At 34.1% G+C, this 26,635-nt stretch overlaps 1 protein-coding gene across 1 annotated transcript in view; it reads right to left on the bottom strand.

Annotated features, from left to right (window-relative positions):
- LOC102803595 (BTB/POZ domain-containing protein 9-like) overlaps positions 1-26,635 on the bottom strand; it is a 70,354-nt gene that overhangs the window by 10,763 nt on the left and 32,956 nt on the right. Inside the window, exons 4-6 of the mRNA XM_085495776.1 lie at positions 3,840-4,011; positions 2,222-2,349; positions 142-258 (exon numbers count right to left, since the gene is read on the bottom strand). Of these exons, the coding sequence (XP_085351902.1) occupies positions 142-258; positions 2,222-2,349; positions 3,840-4,011 (417 nt within the window). The remainder of the gene's footprint in view (positions 1-141; positions 259-2,221; positions 2,350-3,839; positions 4,012-26,635) is intronic.

Here is a 26,635-nt window from a genome sequence, read left to right as displayed (position 1 = left end):
AACCAATCAGAATAGAGAAACAGGAGTTACTGACCAATCACAATAAAAAGTAGAAACTAACCAATTGTGAAAAATATATACCAACAGCATTAGAATAATTTGTATAAAAAGCAGCCATATTACAGATATCAAATGACTTACCTGGCCCACTTTCTTCCTGTCTTCATCTGACCATTCAATGGTATCTTTGTTAACATTGGCTTGCCGTTTAGCCCAAGACAAAACACATCGCCAAACATCATCTTCGTTTAAAGAAAACTGACAAGAAATGTATAATATCAGAGGTACATTACTTGGGGTTTGCAACTACGGTGACATGATACCAAGATCCCGTTACAATCTCGCTATCGCATAAGCGTTCCAACTCAGAAAAATGCGAATGCGCATGCCCGAGGTAACTAGGATACTGGGATGTCCAGGTGGATCAAAATAGCTGCCCACGATATGACGGATTACGAGAACTATATTTTCTGTACATTTTCGATGTATTACATTTTTCACTATGATAGTGACAAGAAAAGTTTTATTTTTTCATTACAAACCTTGAACATTGATATATTTCATGTCAGAAGGTCGTAGCCTCAGTCTCGCTATCTACGAGATGAGACTTGAATGGGATCTTGACATGATGTCATAATACAGTACTATGCGAGTTGCAAACCCCAAGTAATGTACCTCTGATAATATATATGAAAAGCTTTAGAATCAAAATTACAGTTGTATTAAATAACCAAGCTTTGTGACACTGAGTATGGCTTTTAGTAAAATATAGCAGCCTAGAAAGCACAGATAAACCCATACACAGACACTGACATTAATTTACAAGCACTTCATTGGGGGTGCTAATTGAAAACAAAATAATGTACAACAATAACTCTAAAATTTCATATTGCAGACTATCATAATTTTCTAAAGTTTCATCCATGACGGAATTGTGCTGTTGCTGCTACTCCAAAAGTACTTTCCTAATACCATGTGTTAAAACCAATGGAAAAATGAAAACGCCTAGCAAAGAATATCAAGTACATAGATGTACACAAAAAATAGTCACTTTTTTTCGAATTTCAAACAATCATTCATTTATGGTTTGAAAAACAAAAAATGTTAATTTAGTAGTTTGCAATACAAATGTATATATATGTAATTTTCAACTTTGATCTACTATGAGAGAATATTTTAGAACACTTGATAGATTCTGTACAAAACCGAGATGAGATGTTATCTCAGGCGCGAGTTGTTCTGCCGTGGTGTCCTTCGACGTGACAGGTCAAGAATGCCATTAACAATTCAGAATGTGGTATTACCATCAACAGAGATATCTTCTGAATATTGGCAATCACAAGAAACACACTGCAAAAACGACTTGCATTATTATCAAAAATAGAGTATGACCTGTTAGCGACAATTTTGATAATAAAAAATCTTTGAAAATTATACATTGAGCACAGAATTAATTTACAGATATGGTCGTTACATCTTACTTATTTAAAAAACGTACATCTAATTAATGCAACATCCAGTAATTTTCCTTTGTCCATATCAGGCACTGATTGCAATCTTACCTAATAGAATCTTCAGAGTTGTCAATCCAATTAGATTGCAAAAATACAGAGGGTGAACAGTGAATATCAGATTATGCATAATTAACATACTGGACATCCAGGCATTTTCACTGCCTGCCAAAAATCACTGGTGAAAACAAAGGATGATAACTCTCAGGAAACTGTACTTTGGGCTTGTATTGTTGAGATTACTTCTCTGAACATTGTAACAAGACTACCCCTACATCTTGACTTTAGCTGCTTTCACCAGCTGTTCAACTACCTTTCCATAGCAGCTCAAACAGACCCCTTTGAAATATCTACATGCCATTTTAGCAAATTTGATTTAAGACACGAATTAACATAATCCTAATTTAGCTTAATTTGGAGTCTCAACAATCTCTTTGTGAGAATATATTTTCTTTTAAATTAGCAACAACTTGAATTATCAAAATTATGCATTAGCTAGAATAATATGCTGAAGAGCCATGTTTTACAGTACATAAAACAGTGGTGTCTGTCTGTGCGTCTGAATGTTCTGTGACATAGCTCCGCCTTGCGAATAGAAAATTTCAGCATATGAATATTAATAGCAGCTCAATTTTGTTCACATATGAAAAGAGTGAACATTTTCAGGCTGACAGTACTCGCATGGAAACTGGTGTGAAGAATTTACTTACTTGGTCACTTTTTATCAGTTTGATTAGTGCCTCACGTGGTAAAAGTAAAAATTCCTCTGTTTTTGTGCATTCTGCAGCATTTTCTTCTATGAACTCACAACATCGTTCAATGATACCATGCAACATATCTGTATTACAACAATATGGAAACTACATTCAAATTGTGACAGCGCCACCAATTGACAATCTTGAAAAAAAACAGGGGTATTTACACTTTTCACCAATGGTGGTGCCATTCATGAAAGCCCTATTAAACTATGTCAGTGGTTGATTGATAATTATATTCACAATTATTATTCTTTTCGATACAATTATAAAACACTGCTTTCAAAACAAACCTAAGCCTAATGTAGTGAAAAATTCACTGTGGTTCACTCAGCCATAGTCACAGTGGCATTTTCAGAAATAATATATTTATAAATATTATGATAATATAATAACATTTTATTTGCCAATAAAGGTCTGAAAATTTCTTTTTTGTATTAAGATTATTAAGAAGTTTTCTCAATAAAGATTGCTCTAGATTGGAAACCTTCCCCCGAAACAGAAAATAAACATTTCCCTGTTCTGCTATATGTGAAATACTTTACTGTACTAGACACAATATGGCATAAAATAAATGTGTTAGGCATAGGTTTTAAATTGACGTGCATGATGACAAGAAGCACAACCTTTAGGGGGCAGAATATTGAATAGATTTTATTCAGATGATTTTGACAACCTGGGCATATGGTGCAGTGATTAGTGGATTCACCTTGTCAGGAGGTCAACTGCTTACTAAGAAGCAAAATTGGAGTACGAGTACATTCTGTCAAAACCACCAACCAATGTTGTATTAAGTGTGACAGAATAGCCTATCGAGCTATTGGTCCTATAAACTAACAGTCTAAGTTAAGTGCTAAGGGCATAATAAAACAAGTAACAGATTGTGCAATGATTAGCTCCTTTCTATCATGTATCAGGCACCAAATGAAACAAGCACATGTGTACTAGCGTTTTTTGAAAACATATTTAGGACATCACTGATGATAATGTCTACTGTATGCAGTAAAGTGTGCATAGAATGATACATTGCTTGTTCCTGTTCAGCCGTAAGTTTCTTCTTGGTGTTCCTAGTATAACTGGCAGTTTTCACCGTATCATCAATTTGTATTCTAGCCAGATTTGATGAAAAATTGGGTGATGATTTTACCTGATCAGAAAAAGCATGTTATATAGTTCAATCCAATTAAAATATTAAATAAAATATTAATATCTTTTTTATTTTTTTAACTATTCATATATATTTATATTTATTTTATTAATTCTAATTTTGTTAATTTTTTGACAGCAAAAGTTTTTGGGGTTTTCGCGACCAGACAACTACAAAAATTGGAATTAAAGAAATAAGTTTTAAAAATAAGAATAAAATCACCAAAAAAAAGAAATAATTAAAGAAAATAAGAAGACAATAAGGTCTTTTAGTCAGTTTTGTTACACTATTGGTTCCTTTTCTTTGAGATGAAACATACAAGAACTAAAAATGGTTTGTTTAGAACAAAAATACATTAATCAGATTTGATTATGAAGAGCACGCTGAACAGGTAAAATTGACATAGCACCCTCTAGTGGCAGTTACCTGTATTATGTTGGGATGAGCTCATTTGCATAGCTTTTGTCAGGAAGTGACAAGCGTTGTGATTGGTCAGTCCATCTATGATGTAACCATGACACAGTGACTGCAGATGTTCAATCCCAAGAAGCTGAGACACTGATAATAATTCAAACACATTGCAATCTTTCATTTGGATCTAAAGGTATGGAAAAAATTATGAAAAAAAATCATTTTTTGTTCAAATTTGTTTTCAAATTATCACATTATAAAATTAAAATTTAATGATTCTGAATAAAAGTCGAGGAGTTTTATAAAACTATGAACTGCAAAAGTTTTGGTGAAACATTTTGTAAGTTTTTCTATAATTTTTCTATAATTTCTGTGAAAATTTTGGACCAACTGGACATCATTTCATTATATTTAAATATCTTGATCAACATTTAAAAAAAAAAAATTGAATTATGCAGATAATTTTGCAAATATTGACAAAAGTTGACATTGACGTTCAATCAGATCAGCTTCTTTGGCTGTTACATCTATTACTGCTACCCTTGTGAATGTTTTATGAGTAAATACATAATGGAATCTACTATGAAATGACAATTAACAATGTGGGTGTATTGTGTAAACGATTCCAAACCACGTGCAACGTGATGCGTCATACGCTTATTGACAGCTGCCATTCGCATGCTGTGGTTTAAAAAAAAAACGTGTTTGTGAACATCGTTTACAATGATAATAGATAATAGATTGGTTTTTTTTTTGTCATTTATTGTTAAAAATTTGAAATCGTTTTTTAAAGAATAGGTGTGCCTTATTTGGAAAAAACGTTTCCAAAAAAAGGAAGTACGTAACTCTGCGTGCATGCTCGTACGAGTTCATGTGATGTACGTGATGATTTTATGTAATGTCATACAATACAAACGTGTAGATTTATGTAATACATTTCACATGTATACGTTCACGAAATGCAGCAGTTTGATTTGAGTATTGCTCGCTCATGATGTTGCACGTTTTCCAAAATCCACCGTTCATTTCTGTAATTACAAACAATAATGGGATTCTATTTTCAAACTTTAATGTCATCAATTAGCCCAGCTAATTACAATATCTAATTAAATATTTCTGTTATTTATTTTTCTCATCAAGTTTATAATGTGAAGAGGACTGCATACTCTATAATCAATGCTCCACATAGAAATTATAAATGACGTTGATTTTTAAAATGAGACGCGACAGAATAACAGAAATCATCATTTTGGTATTTTTCTGCAAATGTGCCACACAACAGTTTCCATCATCCCACGTCACTATTGTCTCCCCTACAAGTATTGACAGCACATATAATGCATTTTGCCACAGAATATGTATTCCATGTTTGAGACAACCACAATGTGAAGGGCTTTGTGAGCATTTTGCTATCATAATGGCATTATAGTAAGATGATGAGTTATCCCGGCGCCAACCAGGCCTGGTCTAAGAAAAGCATCTGCACACCCTAAACCAAGGCCGTCTGTCAGAGAATGAATCTCAGCTAGTGGCTTTGGCCTCCCTATTAAGTCTGTGTCATCCATCTAGAGTTTGGGGCAAACCTTTTTTTTATTGTAACCAAGGTAAGATTAAAGTAACAATCCTGAGTAGAATGCAAGAACCATTGTGCTACTGGCGATTGTTTTTGTACACTTTACAGAGCCTACAATAAATTAATGAGACTCAAAATGTATGAATGGCATGGGCAAACCTGTTAATATTATGAGGTTATTACAAGGATACCTCAAAATACGCACGAAGACAGTACAGCCAAAATCCAAAAAGTTTAGAACAGAATCAGCGAACATCTCTGTGTGGAGTCGGTCAAACCCTGGTGGCAGCCATGTTTGTTTTTATTATTAGAGGATGCTTATGCGCATTTCATTCCATATCTGGAATTAGCATTTCCTTACATGTTAGAATGAAAATACCCCGTAAAATACCGCAAAATTACGGCATGCTGTAACTTATGGCGTTACGGTGACAGATGTATGATAATATTATATACAAAGTGTACAACTTTTTGTAAATTAGTTTGAAGAACATCCCAAACTGACTTGAGAATGACTTGTCATTTTGACCAATGTGCAATCTGCTAATCAGAAATGTCAGTTGCATGCACTGTGGTGTGGCATAGCTGACAACAGTGCATGGCAGATTTGGAGGGACAGCAGAGGGCACCCCCGTAAAACCATTGTGAGGTATACAACATCCAACATCCCATAATGCAATGTGGCAATGACATTATTGTAAAGGAGCTCCCCTTCTAACTGAAAATACTGCATTCATCAATGGTTAAGAACTATCAATAATGCACAACCAATATGACATTGAGAACGGTCAATGACACATGGCACAATATAGTATATCTGTTGGGAACTGTCAATGACACATGGCACAATATAACATATCTGTTGAGAACTGTCAATGACACATGGCACAGTATAGCATATCTGTTGAGAGCTGTCAATGACACATGGCACAATATAGCTTATCTGTTTAGAACTGTCAATGACACATGGCACAATATAGCATATCTGTTGGGAACTGTCAATGACACATGGCACAATATAGCATATCTGTTGGGAACTGTTAATGACACATGGCACAATATAGCATATCTGTTGGGAACTGTCAATGACACATGGCACAATATAGCATATCTGTTGAGAACTGCCAACGACACGATATAGCATATCTGTTGGAAACTGTCAAAGACACATGGCACAATATAGCATATCTGTTTAGAACTGTCAATGACACATGACACAATATAGCATATCTGTTGGGAACTGTCAATGACACATGGCACAATATATCTGTTGAGAACGGTCAATGACACATGGCACAATATAGCATATCTGTTGGAAACTGTCAATGACACATGGCACAATATAGCATATCTGTTTAGAACTGTCAATGACACATGGCACAATATAGCATATCTGTTGAGAACTGTCAATGACACATGGCACAATATAGCATATCTGTTGGGAACTGTGAATGACACATGGCACAATATAGCATATCTGTTGGGAACTGTCAATGACACATGGCACAATATAGCATATCTGTTGAGAACTGTCAATGACACATGGCACAATATAGCATATCTGTTGAGAACTGTCAATGACACATGGCACAATATAACATATCTGTTGAGAACTGTCAATGACACATGGCACAGTATAGCATATCTGTTGAGAACTGTCAATGACACATGGCACAGTATAGCATATCTGTTGAGAGCTGTCAATGACACATGGCACAATATAGCTTATCTGTTTAGAACTGTCAATGACACATGGCACAATATAGCATATCTGTTGGGAACTGTCAATGACACATGGCACAATATAGCATATCTGTTGGGAACTGTCAATGACACATGGCACAATATAGCATATCTGTTGAGAACTGCCAACGACACGATATAGCATATCTGTTGGAAACTGTCAAAGACACATGGCACAATATAGCATATCTGTTTAGAACTGTGAATGACACATGGCACAATATAGCATATCTGTTTAGAACTGTCAATGACACATGGCACAATATAGCATATCTTTTGAGAACGGTTAATGACACATGGCACAATATAGCATATCTGTTGAGAACTGTCAATGACACATGGCACAATATAGCATATCTGTTGAGAACTGTCAATGACACATGGCACAATATAGCATATCTGTTGAGAACTGTCAATGACACATGGCACAATATAGCATATCTGTTGGGAACTGTGAATGACACATGGCACAATATAGCATATCTGTTGGGAACTGTCAATGACACATGACACAATATAGCATATCTGTTGAGAACTGTCAATGACACATGGCACAATATAGCATATCTGTTGGGAACTGTGAATGACACATGGCACAATATAGCATATCTGTTGGGAACTGTCAATGACACATGACACAATATAGCATATCTGTTGAGAATGGTCAATGACATATGGCACAATATAGCATATCTGTTGAGAACTGTCAATGACACATGGCACAATATAGCATATCTGTTGAGAACTGTCAATGACACATGGCACAATATAGCATATCTGTTGAGAATGGTCAATGACATATGGCACAATATAGCATATCTGTTGAGAACTGTCAATGACACATGGCACAATATAGCATATCTGTTGAGAACCGTCAATGACACATGGCACAATATAGCATATCTGTTGAGAATGGTCAATGACATATGGCACAATATATCTGTTGAGAACGGTCAATGACACATGGCACAATATAGCATATCTGTTGGAAACTGTCGAAGACACATGGCACAATATAGCATATCTGTTGAGAACTGTCAATGACATATGGCACAATATAGCATATCTGTTTAGAACTGTCAATGACACATGGCACAATATAGCATATCTGTTGAGAACTGTCAATGACACATGGCACAATATAGCATATCTGTTGAGAACTGTCAATGACACATGGCACAATATAGCATATCTGTTTAGAACTGTCAATGACACATGGCACAATATAGCATATCTGTTGGGAACTGTCAATGACACATGGCACAGTATAGCATATCTGTTTAGAACTGTCAATGACACATGACACAATATAGCATATCTGTTTAGAACTGTCAATGACACATGACACAATATAGCATATCTGTTGGGAACTGTCAATGACACATGGCACAATATATCTGTTGAGAACGGTCAATGACACATGGCACAATATAGCATATCTGTTGGAAACTGTCAATGACACATGGCACAATATAGCATATCTGTTTAGAACTGTCAATGACACATGGCACAATATAGCATATCTGTTGAGAACTGTCAATGACACATGGCACAATATAGCATATCTGTTTAGAACTGTCAATGACACATGGCACAATATAGCATATCTGTTTAGAACTGTCAATGACACATGGCACAATATAGCATATCTGTTGAGAACTGTCAATGACACATGGCACAATATAGCATATCTGTTGAGAACTGTCAATGACACATGACACAATATAGCATATCTGTTGAGAACGGTCAATGACACATGGCACAATATAGTATATCTGTTGGGAACTGTCAATGACACATGGCACAATATAACATATCTGTTGAGAACTGTCAATGACACATGGCACAGTATAGCATATCTGTTGAGAGCTGTCAATGACACATGGCACAATATAGCTTATCTGTTTAGAACTGTCAATGACACATGGCACAATATAGCATATCTGTTGGGAACTGTCAATGACACATGGCACAATATAGCATATCTGTTGGGAACTGTTAATGACACATGGCACAATATAGCATATCTGTTGGGAACTGTCAATGACACATGGCACAATATAGCATATCTGTTGAGAACTGCCAACGACACGATATAGCATATCTGTTGGAAACTGTCAAAGACACATGGCACAATATAGCATATCTGTTTAGAACTGTGAATGACACATGGCACAATATAGCATATCTGTTGAGAACTGTCAATGACACATGGCCCAATATAGCATATCTGTTTAGAACTGTCAATGACACATGGCACAATATAGCATATCTGTTGAGAACTGTCAATGACACATGGCACAATATAGCATATCTGTTGAGAACTGTCAATGACACATGGCACAATATAGCATATCTGTTGAAAACTGTCAATGACACATGACACAATATAGCATATCTGTTGAGAACGGTCAATGACACATGGCACAATATAGCATATCTGTTGGAAACTGTCGAAGACACATGGCACAATATAGCATATCTGTTGAGAACTGTCAATGACATATGGCACAATATAGCATATCTGTTTAGAACTGTCAATGACACATGGCACAATATAGCATATCTGTTGAGAACTGTCAATGACACATGGCACAATATAGCATATCTGTTGAGAACTGTCCATGACACATGGCACAATATAGCATATCTGTTGAGAACTGTCAATGACACATGACACAATATAGCATATCTGTTGAGAACTGTCAATGACACGATATAGCATATCTGTTGGAAACTGTCAAAGACACGTGGCACAATATAGCATATCTGTTGAGAACTGTGAATGACACATGGCACAATATAGCATATCTGTTGAGAACTGTCAATGACACATGGCACAATATAGCATATCTGTTGAGAACTGTCAATGACACATGGCACAATATAACATATCTGTTGAGAACTGTGAATGACACAATATAGCATATCTGTTGGAAACTGTCAAAGACACATGGCACAATATAGCATATCTGTTTAGAACTGTCAATGACACATGGCACAATATAGCATATCTGTTGAGAACTGTCAATGACACGTGGCACAATATAGCATATCTGTTGAAAACTGTCAATGACACGATATAGCATATCTGTTGGAAATTGTCAAAGACACGTGGCACAATATAGCATATCTGTTGGGAACTGTCAATGACACATGACACAATATAGCATATCTGTTGGGAACTGTTAATGACACATGGCACAATATAGCATATCTGTTGGGAACTGTCAATGACACATGGCACAATATAGCATATCTGTTGAGAACTGCCAACGACACGATATAGCATATCTGTTGGAAACTGTCAAAGACACATGGCAAAATATAGCATATCTGTTGAGAACTGTCAATGACACATGGCACAATATAGCATATCTGTTGAGAACTGTCAATGACACATGGCACAATATAGCATATCTGTTGAGAACTGTCAATGACACATGGCACAATATAACATATCTGTTGAGAACTGTCAATGACACAATATAGCATATCTCTTGGAAACTGTCAAAGACACATGGCACAATATAGCATATCTGTTTAGAACTGTGAATGACACATGGCACAATATAGCATATCTGTTGAGAACTGTCAATGACACATGGCACAATATAGCATATCTGTTGAGAACTGTCAATGACACGTGGCACAATATAGCATATCTGTTGAGAACTGTGAATGACACAATATAGCATATCTCTTGGAAACTGTCGAAGACACATAGCACAATATAGCATATATGTATCTGTTGAGAACTGTCAATGACACATGGCACAATATAACATATCTGTTGAGAACTGTGAATGACACGATATAGCATATCTCTTGGAAACTGTCGAAGACACATGGCACAATATAGCATATATGTATCTGTTGAGAACTGTCAATGACACATGGCACAATATAGCATATCTGTTGAGAACTGCCAATGACACGATATAGCATATCTGTTGGAAACTGTCAAAGACACATGGCACAATATAGCATATCTGTTTAGAACTGTCAATGACACATGGCACAATATAGCATATCTGTTGAGAACTGTCAATGACACATGGCACAATATAGCATATATGTTGAGAACGGTCAATAACACGATATAGCATATCTGTTTAGAACTGTCAATAACACATGGCACGATATAGCATATCTGTTTAGAACTGTCAATAACACATGGCACAATATAGCATATCTGTTTAGAACTGTCAATAACACATGGCACAATATAGCATATCTGTTGAGAACTGTCAATAACACATGACACAATATAGCATATCTGTTTAGAACTGTCAATGACACATGGCACAATATAGCATATCTGTTGAGAACTGTCAATGACACATGGCACAATATAGCATATATGTTGAGAACGGTCAATAACACGATATAGCATATCTGTTGAGAGCTGTCAATGACACATGGCACAATATAGCATATCTGTTGAGAACTGTGAATGACACAATATAGCATATCTCTTGGAAACTGTCAATGACACATGGCACAATATAGCATATCTGTTGAGAACTGTCAATGACACATGGCACAATATAGCATATCTGTTGAGAACTGTGAATGACACAATATAGCATATCTCTTGGAAACTGTCGAAGACACATAGCACAATATAGCATATATGTATCTGTTGAGAACTGTCAATGACACATGGCACAATATAGCATATCTGTTGAGAACTGTCAATGACACGTGGCACAGTATAGTGTATCTGTTGAGAACTGTCAATGACACATACTTTTTATGATGTTGGCATTTTCAAATAAACAAACAATATCTGACTGTGATTATGTTTATCAATTATTGTGCCTACAAATACATGTATGCGTTATTTGTTGATGTGTTGAAGACTTTAGAAAACCATGGATCCTAGCCTAGAATTTGAATTACAAGTACCTGATTTATGTGTACCGATAAAATGTAGACATTTTAAAAGCACCAACAATTGTTCGTGTTTTGCTGAGTGACCAAATTCAAATCTGAGATATCTGAACATTGACTTTGTAATCGTAAAAACAAGTACCAGTAATCCCATCAACGTTTTTGAATAAAATCGTGAAACAAAATCATATGCATCAGTAATCTACCATGAAAGATGTCAATGCCAAGGTTAAATGAAATAACCCAAGAATGCCTAAGAAACAGTTGATGACATGTCTAATGTTGTTTTTTGAGACAATTCTCAACCAGTCAATCAAGGGTCATCAGAATGTGAACAAACCAGCATACATTTTTATACCATTATGTCTTGTTATTGTACCTACCTTCAACAAAATTGTTTAAAGGATGTCTAATAATTAGACACATGAAAATAAAACAAAGATGGCCGTCAGTCAGCCATTTTTAATCAACTAACCAAACAAATCATGTGTGATATCCATACCTAGTTTGACCCGGCATGCATGAGAAACAGTTGATGAGTTTTAGGAGGGAGAGGGGGAAATGGCCACCAGTCAGTCAAAGATCACAATTAAATGAAATGAAACAAAAAACAAATTAGCATGCATGTTTTTCATTATCATTTTCTGTGTACCCACCTTTGAATAAAATCAGTCATGGCATGTCCAAGAAATAATGTCAGACAAAAGAACAAATGCACAGACTAACAACAAGATGATTATTTGGCTTGTAAACAACAAACTTATAAAACACATCTCCTCCACCAGCAAATGAAAGTAAGTTGATTCACAATTTTATTAAATGTGATAACAAAGTTTATCAAGGAACGATAATGCAGTTAGTGAATTCTCACATATAGTTGTACATAGTACATATAGTTGCCATGGAAACAACTGAACTGAATGAACTGCACGAGGCCATCAGATACGACTCTCTCTATCATGAAATGTATACTTAATTAAATAATAGATACAAAAATGAAATCTTCATACTTCTTTTCAGTGGTTAGAATTTTACAAAGGGCGGTGGGGTTTTTTGTGACATAGCGTCTTCAATAAGGGTGTCATATAAAATACAAAATAGTTGTAACACAAAATCCAAAAGCGTACTGTGTGATAAAAATCATCTTTTAGTTTCTATTCATTACATAATTTGTTAACAACAAAATGGCCGCTCTGAGTAAACAGTAAGACACACAGACATATTTTTGCCATCTCTTACTTTCATTATTACAGATTCATGCCATCAGGATGCAGAAATCAAAAACAAAATATAAGTCAATGAAAAATTTTTCCAGATACAGAGTCTGAAATGTCATAGAAAATTGTCTGAATTGTCAGTTTTACAGTGGGTTCTATGGCGACATAATATTTATACATATCTAAAAAATTTGCTTGATGACATAGAATGAAAAAGTCGTCTATAATCTATATTAATATTGTTAAAACATTTAAAAAATTGACATAATTTAGTAAATTTTCGATATGATACTTATATATAAAATGTTAAGTTTTCTCCTGCATATATGTGCAGTAACATGCTCAGTTGTACAAAATTTGAGTTCTGCTTTGAATAGTGAAAAAATGTGCATGTATCCCACAATGCATTTACAATTTGCTATCTACTACCCTGTACCTTCAAGTAAACAGTTATAGACACACAGACTTACAGAAAAGAAAAATGGAATCCATGTCATGACATAAGTACATGCTGGGATTTGATTGGCTGTCGCAGGCACCAATTTAAGGAAGGTGATTGGTTAGATGAGATGTTACAGTTATATTATAAACCAATTTGTGACTTTTTCTGAAATTCTGTGTCACATGACATGTGGACACATCTGTAACTGCACAGACGGAATCTTCCAACTTGATCCCAATGGGACTTTAAATCAGTGAACATCACAATATAAGTACGTGCTTAAAAGCAGTCATCTCGTCAAGTTGTATACGATGTGGGTTCCATATAATTGTTTATATTTACACAAAAATTAAATGTTGCGCAAAAAAAAATAATGGTATTCTGATTTTTTCGTTAATTTTTACTGGTGTGGCAATGCTGGTTTATACCATCAAATATGAAGAATAATAAGAGTCAAATGGAACCAATTATTTCCATCTCATTAGTCATTAAACCAGGAATAGCTAACCTCTTTTCACACCGATCGATACGTCTGAGTCATCTCTGAGAAACTACCAACAATAGACGAAGAGAATTCTTTACAAATACTGACGGGAAAATCTGTGTTACCAGCTGACGGCAAAAAATAAATGCTTATCATTACTTGTGAGTTTATGGATTGCTTTACTTCATCACATTTCTTTTCATTTTTAAAAGCAGCGTTTATCGACGTTGTGTGCGGTTTTATCCAGTAGAATAACTGAAGTATGAATAGTTTACGGAAAATACCACTGCGACATTAGCTTGTCACTTTATTTCCTAGTCTCGTCAAATGAAGGCGGAAATTAATATCCCAAGTTCAAAAAGAAAAGAAAAAACAGTAGTGAAAAGTCAATATCAATTAAATCGCGGTTATTCAAGATTTTTCAGTTATACGTAGTAATTTATGTTAGATATTAAAAAATCAGATTCATTTTGCAAAATATACGAGTATAAAAATAGTGGGCAAAGATGAGTAACTCTGCAGCTGTCTGGAAAGGAGAATTATCAGAATCTAAATAGGTTTGTGACATGGATAATTGAACCAATTTGTGGCCCTCTAATTGCATTGCGAATAATGGTACAAAATGTGATTGGCATCCGCGACTCTTTGTCAGTCTATTACAGATATACAATTGATTGACAAAAATGTAACTAGAACTAATTTGAATATGGGAGAATGGACGGTAACATTGTTATCGACGAAGACAACTCAGTCTGACATCTAAACTCTGGGTAGCATGTCAGCTGCCAATAATATGTTTGCTTTTTAATTACTCCAACTAATGTTGGTTGTTTAATTACTCCAACCAATGTTTTTTTTATTATTTCAATTAATATTTGTTTGTTAATTACTCCGACCAATGTTTTTTTTTTAATTACTCCAACCAATATTTGTTTGATAATTATTGCCACTACTGTTTTGTTGTTTAATTACTCTAACCAATGCTTGGTTTTTAACTACTCCAACAACTGATTGTTTGTTTGTTAATTATTCCCACTACTGTTTTATTTTTTTTATTTTAATACTTCAATAAAGTTTTTTTTTTGTTATTTTAACTATTCTTTTAAATTATGTGTTTGTTGAACAAAAAAATTAAAACAAGGTACTGATGCAAAACAGAATGTGCAAAATAGATACAAGATTATGATTTCCTGTAAACCATTAGACCATTTTCACTGGGTTTTAGGTTCATGAACTTGACAGGGAAACAATAATTTCTGTTGTAATTTTACATGTTTACATAGATTTAATTTTGACAAATTTAATTATCAGCAAAATTAAAACCCAGTGAATCATTAATGTCTCCATATTAATTTTTTTAAACTTTTAATTTTTACACATTTTTCATGTTTTTTTCTATAATTTCTTTGTTAATTTTAAATCAAATGGACTTCAGTGCTCGGGGAGAAAAAATACTTTAAACAAAATAAACTTTCAATCGAGTAATTGAAGCTGCACAAATTATGTTACATTTTCTCATACTAATTTTTATTGTATCTTTGAAAAAAACATAATTACTATTTTAGGCCAAACTTTCACAGTTTTTTTTCATTCATAAGAAACATAATTACATTTTCATGACAAATTTTTCAGTTCCGTTTTTCATTGTAATTTAACAAAGAATAATTAGTATTTTATCCTTTTATTTGAAAGTTGAGTAAATTCGCAAAATAAAAATTTCAGAAAGTGTCATCAGACACTGAGAGAGAAATATATGGAATCTAACAGTACACATTTTCACTGTGTATATACCGGTATATGTATAAGAAAATAACCATTCCACCACCAGCTCCCTCTTTTCATTACAAATTAAAAAAAAATAGTCCTGTTTATAGTCTGCACTTTCCTTCAAAAAATTGGGACAAAACTAGCCAAATTTTTTGAGTAAAAATTGAAAATTGGCTCAAACTTTGTCTGTTGGCTCCAAATTTGGGGTTAATTCCCAGAAATATTGAATAAGATAAAAATTTGGGTGAGAAAGTAATATCGTATTGTAATATTTTCTTTCAACCTTTTAAAAGCCTAGGTCAACTTTGGCAACCTTTTAGAAATGTAATACCTTTTATCACACCTCGTATTGCAAGATTTAGCGATTCAATTTTCACATTTATATTTATTTTTCACTCTGTTGTTAATTCTGGATCGGATGGACATAACATCCTATTGACTTGATCAATTTTTTTGAAAAATTATGATGATTATTTATTTATTATCAGCAAAATTCATGAATTTGAAAGGCAGGGAAAACCCAGTGAAAAACATAAAAATAGTAAAATTAAATGCCAGTGAAAATAAATGGTTTTACTGTAACAGTAACGAAAATGACATCTGTCATATATTGAAAAAAAATACTCATTTATTTATTATTTAACAATTTATTTAATTTTTGCAATGCTTTTCAATAATTGGTATTTTACGGGTAGGTTTTGTCTAGCAACATACTGAAGTTTGAAACCAACAAAGTGAAAAATCCTTGAGTTTAAGTGCACTCAGAAAGTTTTCACTTGATTCTTGAAAACCGACTGAAATAGAACTGATACCAATCAAGAACACACAATAAACATGACATGTTAGAAAGGTCAAGCCAGGGCTCAAACGAGCAGCATCACACGATATCTGTACCAACATGTTTTTAACGGAATATTTATTCAAGCTTCAACAGTTGGGGTTCAATTGTATTTTGAATTAAAGAAAACTGATCTGTGTATATAATAATTAATTTTTCCATCTTATACACTTGTCGTTTAATGTACACAGCACGAGATAGGAAATCCACTCAGTGAATAGAGTGCAATGTACGCTGCTGGGACATTGTTATTACATATGAATATTTCTAACATAGTGGTGCAGAGAATGAGCCATTGTATTTCTGATAATTGAGCACCAAATCCGCTCTGACAATACATTTCCATGCCACACATAAAAATTGCATATGCTACACCCACCAGAAATTGTTAAAGAATTTCCCTCGTGAATTCCGTCATTAGGTCAAATTCCGTCATTAGGTCAAATTTCCTTTTCAAAGCAGTTTGTAATCATAAATTTTAAATTTTTTTTGCAGATAATATATTTTAACAGTTTTGTAAAAAAACAATTATATTTATACAATGCAGGACACAAATAATTATAATTTTTACTTTAAAAACAATTTAACCTTTTCACCACCAGTTCCCTCTTTTCATCACAAATTCACAAAATAGTCCCATTTATAGTCTGCACTTTCCTTCAGAAGACTAGGACAAAAATAACCAAGTATTTTGAGTAAAAACTGTAAATTGACTCAAATTTTGTCTGTTGGCTCCAAAATCAGGGTTCATTTCCCAATATATTGAAGATTATGAGAACAAATTTGGGCGAGAAAGTTGGGTGGTGAAAAGGGTAATAACAAAACTGATTCTCCAAGGTTTCAATATTTGTCTACACATTACAATAAAATATTCAAATATGAAATAGCTCTGTAATGAAAAAAAAATATTTAAACAATTCTTGTTACTGGTCCATGTAAATTAAAAATGTTAACATCCAATTTGTGGTGAATTGGTTTTCAAAAATAATAAAAAAACTTGCATCTGTTTTGAAAAAAAAAACCTTTGATCTTAGGGCTTTGAGAAAATTATTGAAAAGCGAATATAAAAATGAAATGACCCCGAATTTGATAAAAATAATTAGCTTATTTGCAATATTTATATTTATGTGTACTGCCCAAATAAACATAATATCTACTCCCCTACAGGTGTAATTTAAATTGAATTAAAATTTGTGAAAAACATGGGTGAACAAATAAAAACTGCAGTTTTATTAGTTGCTGCATATTACCTAATTCACTAATTTGAATTATTTAAATATAATATAAATCACAAAAAATATTGGTTTTTGTATCACAAATCCTTTCGACCAAAACAAAAATTTACAGAGGGAAGGGAGATATTAGAAGTTATGTCCTCTTGTGGCCAGCATAGCTCAGCATTCTGGGTGATCTCTTTCAAATATCAGTTATCTCCTTCCTTTGTGTTAACCCAAAACTGACAAATGTAATTAAGGCAATTGCTAATTTAGTGAGTGTAAACAGAGAACATCATCAATAAGCAGTGCTTCGTGATGTCCCCTTTTTCTTGTAACAATATTTATTTATTTTATTTTTTATATTTTGTGCATACCGGTAATGTATTAACTGCAGATGGAGACAAGAAAATAAAATTATTGTCATTGTCATTGACAGATGTAAGAGCTACCTGCAAAAGATGGGTGGGGTGTAAGTAAATGGTAGCATATAATTTTGTATTGTCTCGCAGTTTTCTAGTTTATGCCATTACTATCTAGTTACTACTACTAATTTTGTATTATTTATCGTCTAAATCAGTCAAATGTCGGTAGAGTTTGACTGATGACATGCAGGAGAAACTTTTGTAACAGAAATCCATGCAAGACAATAAGATATAATGCAATTATAATCTAGTACCATACCAATCACCACATTTTTTCATACCACATCTTACATCAAACAACTCTTTAATAAGCATTGCCAGGAAGCACAGAATATTCATTATTATTAATAATGATTCTAGAAATAAATATGTTGAATTATGATTGTGTGAGTTTTTTTTCCTCTGGCAAGGCTATACTATCTGTGTAGCGGTCTTTAATATAGTGGGAAACAAATGTGTTTGTGATTTCAAATAACATGCTACAAGGAAATGATCAATGGCGGCTCTGTCGCTGAACGGCAATGAGTCGCCCAGAGCATATAGATTGTGCATTTACATACGCATGCCGAATGGTTTCCAAAACGGAGTGAGGCCTCCACATGGCAAATGAATATTAGAGACTGAATGTTCTTGTGAATGTTAATGACTGTGCAGCTAGTTGTGTTGCACACTGCCTTAATAGGGAGGACAGCATCTAGGGTAACTATTTCCATTCCCAGGTAAAGCAAATGTTGGGGTACCTCTAACTGAGACCTTCCCAAGGTGAGTTGCTTACAAACCCCAGTGACTGCAGGAATGGCAGTGAAAACTGGAAATATTCAGGGTACGCTCCTGAGATGGATGTTGGAGAAACCAGTGATCTTTCTAAAGACTCACAGAGATGCCTTTGGCATGTACCGGTAGTTGAACTACCATTGCCACGCATACCTTTGTTAACAAAAGTCAAAACAGAAGAACTTTGGTCCCCGTACCCTCAGCCGTAAACTTTGGGAACGGTTGGCTGACAGGTTACATTGGTTGTGTGAGCGCCCTTCGGAAAGTCTTTCAGTTTGACAGTGGGACCATCCTGAACTTATCAAACAGGTTCAGGGTTTGTATATCCAACACAGGCCTCAGCTCACTTGATGCCTTGGAACAAGGAACAAGCGTAAAAGCAGGATCAGGTTCCATAAAAAATGATGATCGGCAATCAAGGCTGCGGTCCTCGTCTGGACTACCCACATTTTCTCTGAATCCCTTAGCAATTGGAACGGTACCTTCGGCATCCGAGGAGGTTGAGAAAGAAACATTTTGTAGCTGTTTTCTATCACTGAGAGTTGGTAACTGACCTCGCCATTATACTGCACAAAACTGTAAGTCAACAGGAATGAAGAGTAGAGGTGACAAGCGCAGGATCTTGGTATGCACTGACCAGGTCCATATTGTAGGTGTTAATTACATCAATACTGATAGGTTTCTAGGTTGGAACTGATCCTGTAGCAGATCTCCATAATGCTGTGTGTGTAACATATGCAGTGTGGTGAGCCCTTCATAATAATAATAATAATAATAATAAGTATGCACTTATATAGCGCCATATATCCAAAATAAATGTTCATAGGCGCTTTACAAGACAAAAAATAAATAAAAATATTAAATCATGGAGAGCATGCAAACTGCGATGCAGGCTGTATGGAAGAGTAGGGAAACTGTATCAATCTGTAAGGGGTCCGAGTGGACTCCATATGCAGGTGTGATGCTGGGCGAGTTTGAAAATAAATCAGATGAAATTATGCCAGGAGACTGTGCGATTCTGGATGCTGTGTCAAGTATTAACACCATATTAAATGGGTTACAAACAACAAAAGACACGTGTGTGGCTAGTAGGACGGTATCCATGCCGATTGACAAATATTGAATTAGAATCTGGAAAAATTTCTTGGCCTGTTGGGATGGGATGGAATGTAAGTTGAATCAAATCAACATACAAGCTGCTTTCTGATTGGTCAGACTGTTGAGTGATAGAGTTCGGTGGCCAATCAGGCACGATCTTACAAATAGCTTCGCATTGACTTTGAGTGTGTACAATATGAGAAGAGCCTATCCTATCAAAATTCTTGTCCCAGTATCATGTTTGTATTATTTGTCATTTGATTCAAATGATATCTAAATAATGAGTAAACAAGTCATTGAAAATGACACAGTCCCCGTTAATTTTTTGAAAGTTCTCTTTGTGCTTGTCATATTAAAGCAGAGGGGTTGTAGCAAGCGTGTCCAAGTGGCGTATACAACAGATTGTTTATTTACATCAAAACACGTGTTCCGTGTAGTAGTAATATGGCCAAAAATAAAAACAGTCGTTATTCGGCCATATTTGATCTGATTATGAAACACACTGATATGTATGATGTATGTGCCAAATACGAATGAAAATGGTACATAAATTGTGGAAATATGGTAGTAAGGCCAAAAAGTCAGATGGCTGTCAATCGGCCATCCTTGACCAGATTTTGAAACAAATTGTCATCCTAATATGTATGTGCCAAATTTGAATGAAAACTGACAGAGCACGTCTAAGATACCGCATAAAAACAAAAAAACATGTTGCCTGCCAGTCGACCATCTTTGATCCAATTGCGAAATAAATCGCCATGGACATGTATCCTAACATGTATAATCTATGTACCAAGTTTGAATGACAACTGACATAGCATGTCCAAAATACAACATTTTCAAAAAACGAGATAGCTGCCAGTCGGCCATTTTGAATTGAATCGCTAAACCACTGCATGTGCACATGTCCCACATAAGGTACTAGGCACATGCAAAGAATGAACGGAATCGGTCCACACGATTCTGAAATATGACTCTGGACAGACTGACGCACGGACGGACGGACGGACGGACACACGGACGCATGGACGGACAGACTCACGGACGATCGGGGACATGTATTCTAACATGTATGATCTATGTATTAAATTTGAATGAAAACTGACAAAGCATGTCCAAAATACAACATTTTCAAAAAACAAGAGGGCTGCCAGTCGGCCATCTTTGATCCAATTGTGAAATAAATCGTCATGGACATGTATCCTAACATGTTTAATCTATGTATTAAGTTTGAATGAAAACTGACAAAGCATGTCCAAAATACAACATTTTCAAAAAACAAGATGGCTGCCAGTCGGCCATCTTTGATCCAATTGTGAAATAAATCGTCATGGACATGTATCCTAACATGTTTAATCTATGTACCAAGTTTGAATGAAGACTGACAAAGCATGTCCAAAATACAACATTTTCAAAAAACAAGATGGCTGCCAGTCGGCCATTTTGAATCGAATCGCTAAACCACTGCATGTGCATATGTCCCACATAAAGTACTAGACACATGCAAAGAATGTACAGAATCGGTCCAAGGGATTCTGAGATATGACTCCGGACGGACGCACGGACGGAGACCGAATTATAAGTCCCCGGGGACTAATAAATGGCCTTCAACAACATTAACAAGTTGAATTTTTTGCACAAACTCAAATTTTAAACAGCAAAAATGAAATCAGGTTTGTTAATGATGAAACAGAAATAATTGTTATAGCTATGGTACTGTTTGTTCTTGAACCAAGTAAATGAAAGTTTCTGCATAGGGAACCATTTTAAGTGAAAATGTGTTTTTAAATAAACCGATTATTGGCAAATGTTCATGAGTGATGCAGCATCGTATATAAAGGAAAGTTAAATACAATTATGAGATCAGAATGTAATTTTCGGTGCATAGTTGAGTGGAAATCAGTCAATTTTGCAATTAAAGCCTTCTACCATTGGTTCATTTGGTAATAATAATACATTAGGCTATCATCAAAAATTTAGCAAGTGACAAGGGGTGTAGAAAATGTAGATATGATAGTACTAGTAAGTGACAGGCAAGAAATTTATTGTCATTTTAGCAAATTAGGAATGCTTGCACTGAGACCAGAGGGGGATTGGAATTTTAAATTTCAGTATAAAATAAGTTTTTGATGTACGTAGTATTACTTATTAGGTTTTCTTTTCACAAATTCTGATTAACCGCTGAAACCAATTATGCATTTTCAGGATTGCGTGACCGTACTTCAACCCTCCAAACATGAGTACTGCAAAGCCCATGGGAATTCGTCAGTGTTAAATGCCAATTTTTCCATTATGTGTGTTGATGGTTCGAGTAACAGTAACTATGAATATATTTTTGGTTGTCTACAGCACTTCACTTTATTTCGTAAATATAATATTAACAATTTTGAGGTCATAAGAATACCCTAAAGATCATGTAAACATACAATCCTCACTCAAGTAAAAAAAAAATGTAATAAACTTTTAAAGAGATATTTTTCAGAATTTACTAACATCTTAAGATAATTAAATAATGTATAATGTATGGAGAGACATTAATAAACATATTAAATAATAAAAACGATCGCATAATTAAAGACATTTCAAAACACATTTATACTTGCTTTATGCTTAGGGAGCAAAAAATCAAACAATAACTTCAGTACCAGCTGCCTCAAAAAAAACCCCCACAAAACACAGATTTACATTTATTTACATTATATTACAATTATTCATTTATCTCTTACTGTGAGATATGTATTTATTTCATACATTTACAGTATTTTTAGTATTTCCTTTTATTTTCATTTTTTTTATTATTACATGTTTTTGACTTTATTGTATTTTATGTCAAGATCTCAAATGGGATACGATAGCAATAAAGAATTACTTACTTACTTACTTACTTACTTACTGTATATGGGAGATGGGGAATGTTTGCTATTTCTTGTTTTCTGTTCTCAATTATAGTGTTTATAACTTTCAAAAAATTCCAGAGCACTGTCAGAATTATTCCGTGGGAAAAGTCAGTGTTTCAGTATCTGATTTGTACAACTTATATAAGTATACAAGTAAGACTTCTAGATAACAAAACATAAAACCATCATTTGATGATATTGGCACAGTGTTCACCTGTATTGCAATGCACCAGTGGAAAAAAAATACATTCAATTAATTAATTATGCAAATGAGATTAAATAATATGCATGATACATGTAAAAATGAGAAGAATATCAAACTAAATAAAATTAGCCATAATTTAAGGTAGAATGCTAGATATGCTTATATTTTTTTAGTTTTGTGTAAATATTAGTCTATAATTAAATATCTATGTAGGTGATATGCCATGAAGAAATTGGGAAGTCTCATCTTGTGTGTTCCATGCGAGCTTCTATTGAATGTTTAAAATGTTGAATAATTGCTACAACCAAGCAATAGCATCACATAGCACAGTGATTGCTTGGAAACAATTGACTGCATTTTTAAATCAATTTAGTGTGATTACTGTGATTACAAAAACTGTAAAACACACATGCTTTGAGCATAAGAAATACACAAGTAAACGCTTTTGAGATGAGCACCATTTCCCAGAATCATTTATTTGCATTTAGGCCAGACTTTTTTTATTCGCGAGTTTTTATAAGGCAATTTTTTTGAGGAGGGCGGAAAAAAAATAAAATTTATTCTTTTTTTTCCATTAGATTTGTGTAATTCTCAAAGAATTGTAAGTGAGATCATTGATCGGAGAGAAGAAATGAAATAAAATTGTATTCCATGTATAACCTTGTTTCTCATCTGCGAGAGACTTCGGTACTTTGATCATGATACTCCCACGAAAATGCGACTTGGATTTGTTATGCGGCGGGCGGTAAAAAAAATAACGATAAAAATAATATTTTTTTAGCATTTTTTTGCGCGAGAAATTACGCTGAAATAAAATTATATTTTTATTTCATTTTCGGCTCCTGTTCATTCGACGAGTTCGCGAAACAAGGGATAATAAAAGTCTGACCTTAGTATTTCTAAAAAATTTACGTTCGTCTTGCAATTTTGTGATCAATTGGCAGTTCGCACCACTATGCATCTTAATATTAAATCCTCAATTTACATCATGATAGGCTGTTGTACATGTTATCAGTAACTGGTTGGCAAGGATTGGACGTTCGCACATGAAGATAAAATAACGGTGTTATTCGCTGCTGTTGTTATTAAATGTACATGTATGTGTTCCTGTCAATAAAACAACATATGGACAATGTTATTATGTGCTAGCGTTGATCATAATTACTATCGCACTGTTGCATGGTGGTTAATAGCAAAAATGTAAACGTATGGAGTCACAATGCAATGTCTTACAGATGAAAAAAAATCAAAAACAATCCACATAAGTAGCTCGTTTCATTAAAACAAAATGCGGCAATATAATTAAAATAAAAAAAATGACTGAAAAAAAGTTGTCAGAGACTTTAACAGATTGTAGACAATTTTGATTGCAAAAGAAAGAAAACAAAATGGTAAATTTGTTAAAATAAGATTGATTACATTTTTGCAATAAATATAGGATTTGCATTTTTTTTTTGTAAATTTTACCCGATAGCAAAAAGCTGGCAATTCACCAACCGTAAAAATATTCCATTACGCAGAATTTAATAGCATGTAAGAAAGCAACAATAGAAAATGACACTACCAGTTGAAATACTAATCATGATTCGTTTTGACGGGCCGCAATAACGAGAGATTTAAAGGGGGCAGATGCAAAATGGAATTGACGCCGTAGGAAGTGGAAAATATCTAATCTCAGTAGGGTAACAATAACAATGTCAATTTCGAGCTGATTGTCTGCTGCTCTTAGAGCTGATTAAGCCCTCCATACCCGCTGTCATACCAGACAACTATTTCAATTATATCAACAAAACGCCATTAATGGTGAAGCCGAGACTCCATCACAAAGTATACCTTGTCACTTCACAGACTTCATCAAAAACCATGTCCTGTCTACTTACTTTAAGATGATTAGATTTGATATTTTGTAAAAAGAAATTTTTCATATTTTAAAGGGACAGTAGTCGTCACGCTATCTGTACATTGCATGGAACCCATGTAGTATGACCACCGAACTTCATCTCCCCATGGAGGAAATTTTGCAAGTGTAGCTATGGCTGTCAACGTTTTAAGCACTCCAAAGTTCTGATACAAAATTTGGCAATTTTCCAAGACAAACCTGATTTGTGATGATTCATCTTTTCTCGAATTAAAGCAATTTAAAGCATAGTATTCACAGGTTTTCATTGTAATTTGCATATATTATGATTTTAAAAATCAATATCAATCACTATTATAGTAACAATGATTATTCAATAATAGATCATTACTAACAATTTAAAAAGTAATTACCAGGCTATAGTAATTTCAGTAATGCAAATATTTTCTTTTATGCGTTTACTTTTCAAAATAAAAATATCGGAAATGGTGATAAATTACTTGTCAGTTTCACTTCTCATAGATTGATCAACAATAAATGTCAGTTTACTATTACTGTCAATTTCTTGCTCAGATGTACCCGGAACACACAAACATTTTTTTATGATACATATACAGGTATTCCAAACGATACTAAAAATTATTTGGTATGGCCGGCAATGTTTATTTATTGTTTATACGTCAGTTTAAATTCTCTAAAAAATCTCGTAATCCGACAAACTTAATGACTTGAATTTCTAACCATCATAATCCATTTCTTAAATTTTATTTTCAGTAATAATTATAGCGGCTGGTTTCAAAAATGTTATTGCGTATCAGAGACATCGTGCAGTGTTTTGTTCGATATGGGTTCTACACAACAATACACAATGCATGCAAAGAAAAACACATTGTTCTTTTACACAAAAATTAAAAATGTGCTATGCAATAACTGCGGTTTACCAAACATTTTGGTAAATGACACAAATGGCTATGTAAAATTAACTTTTATTTCATTATGCAAATAATAAAACACATTTCTCAGTACAGTACTCACGAAAGGGAATAATACATTATCTTAAAACGAGTGAGAGATGTACAGCTCTCCAATAATTGATTAATCTCTCTACGCCTATTGTAGTAAGTCCTTCCCGTGACTAATTGAACTTCTCAAATCCATTAGCTGGATTTACACATAATTTACCGACTTAAAAACCAGACAAAAAAAAACCTTTAACTCAGCTGGAAAAAAATTATTACTGTAGAATAGTCTTCACACAGTAGGTCCCTATTTGTAATCTAATTACAACAAGTTATTACATCCCACGGCCATGAACAGTTTATTTTATGAATCATTAAATCTCTATTACATGATTGCCACAAGCACCTTCAATCATAAGTT

The sequence above is a fragment of the Saccoglossus kowalevskii genome, chromosome 22 (assembly GCF_978046115.1).
Source record: "Saccoglossus kowalevskii chromosome 22, keSacKowa6.1, whole genome shotgun sequence".
In the NCBI taxonomy this organism is placed as follows: Eukaryota; Metazoa; Hemichordata; class Enteropneusta; family Harrimaniidae; genus Saccoglossus; species Saccoglossus kowalevskii.
This window is presented reverse-complemented; position numbering and strand designations above follow the sequence as displayed.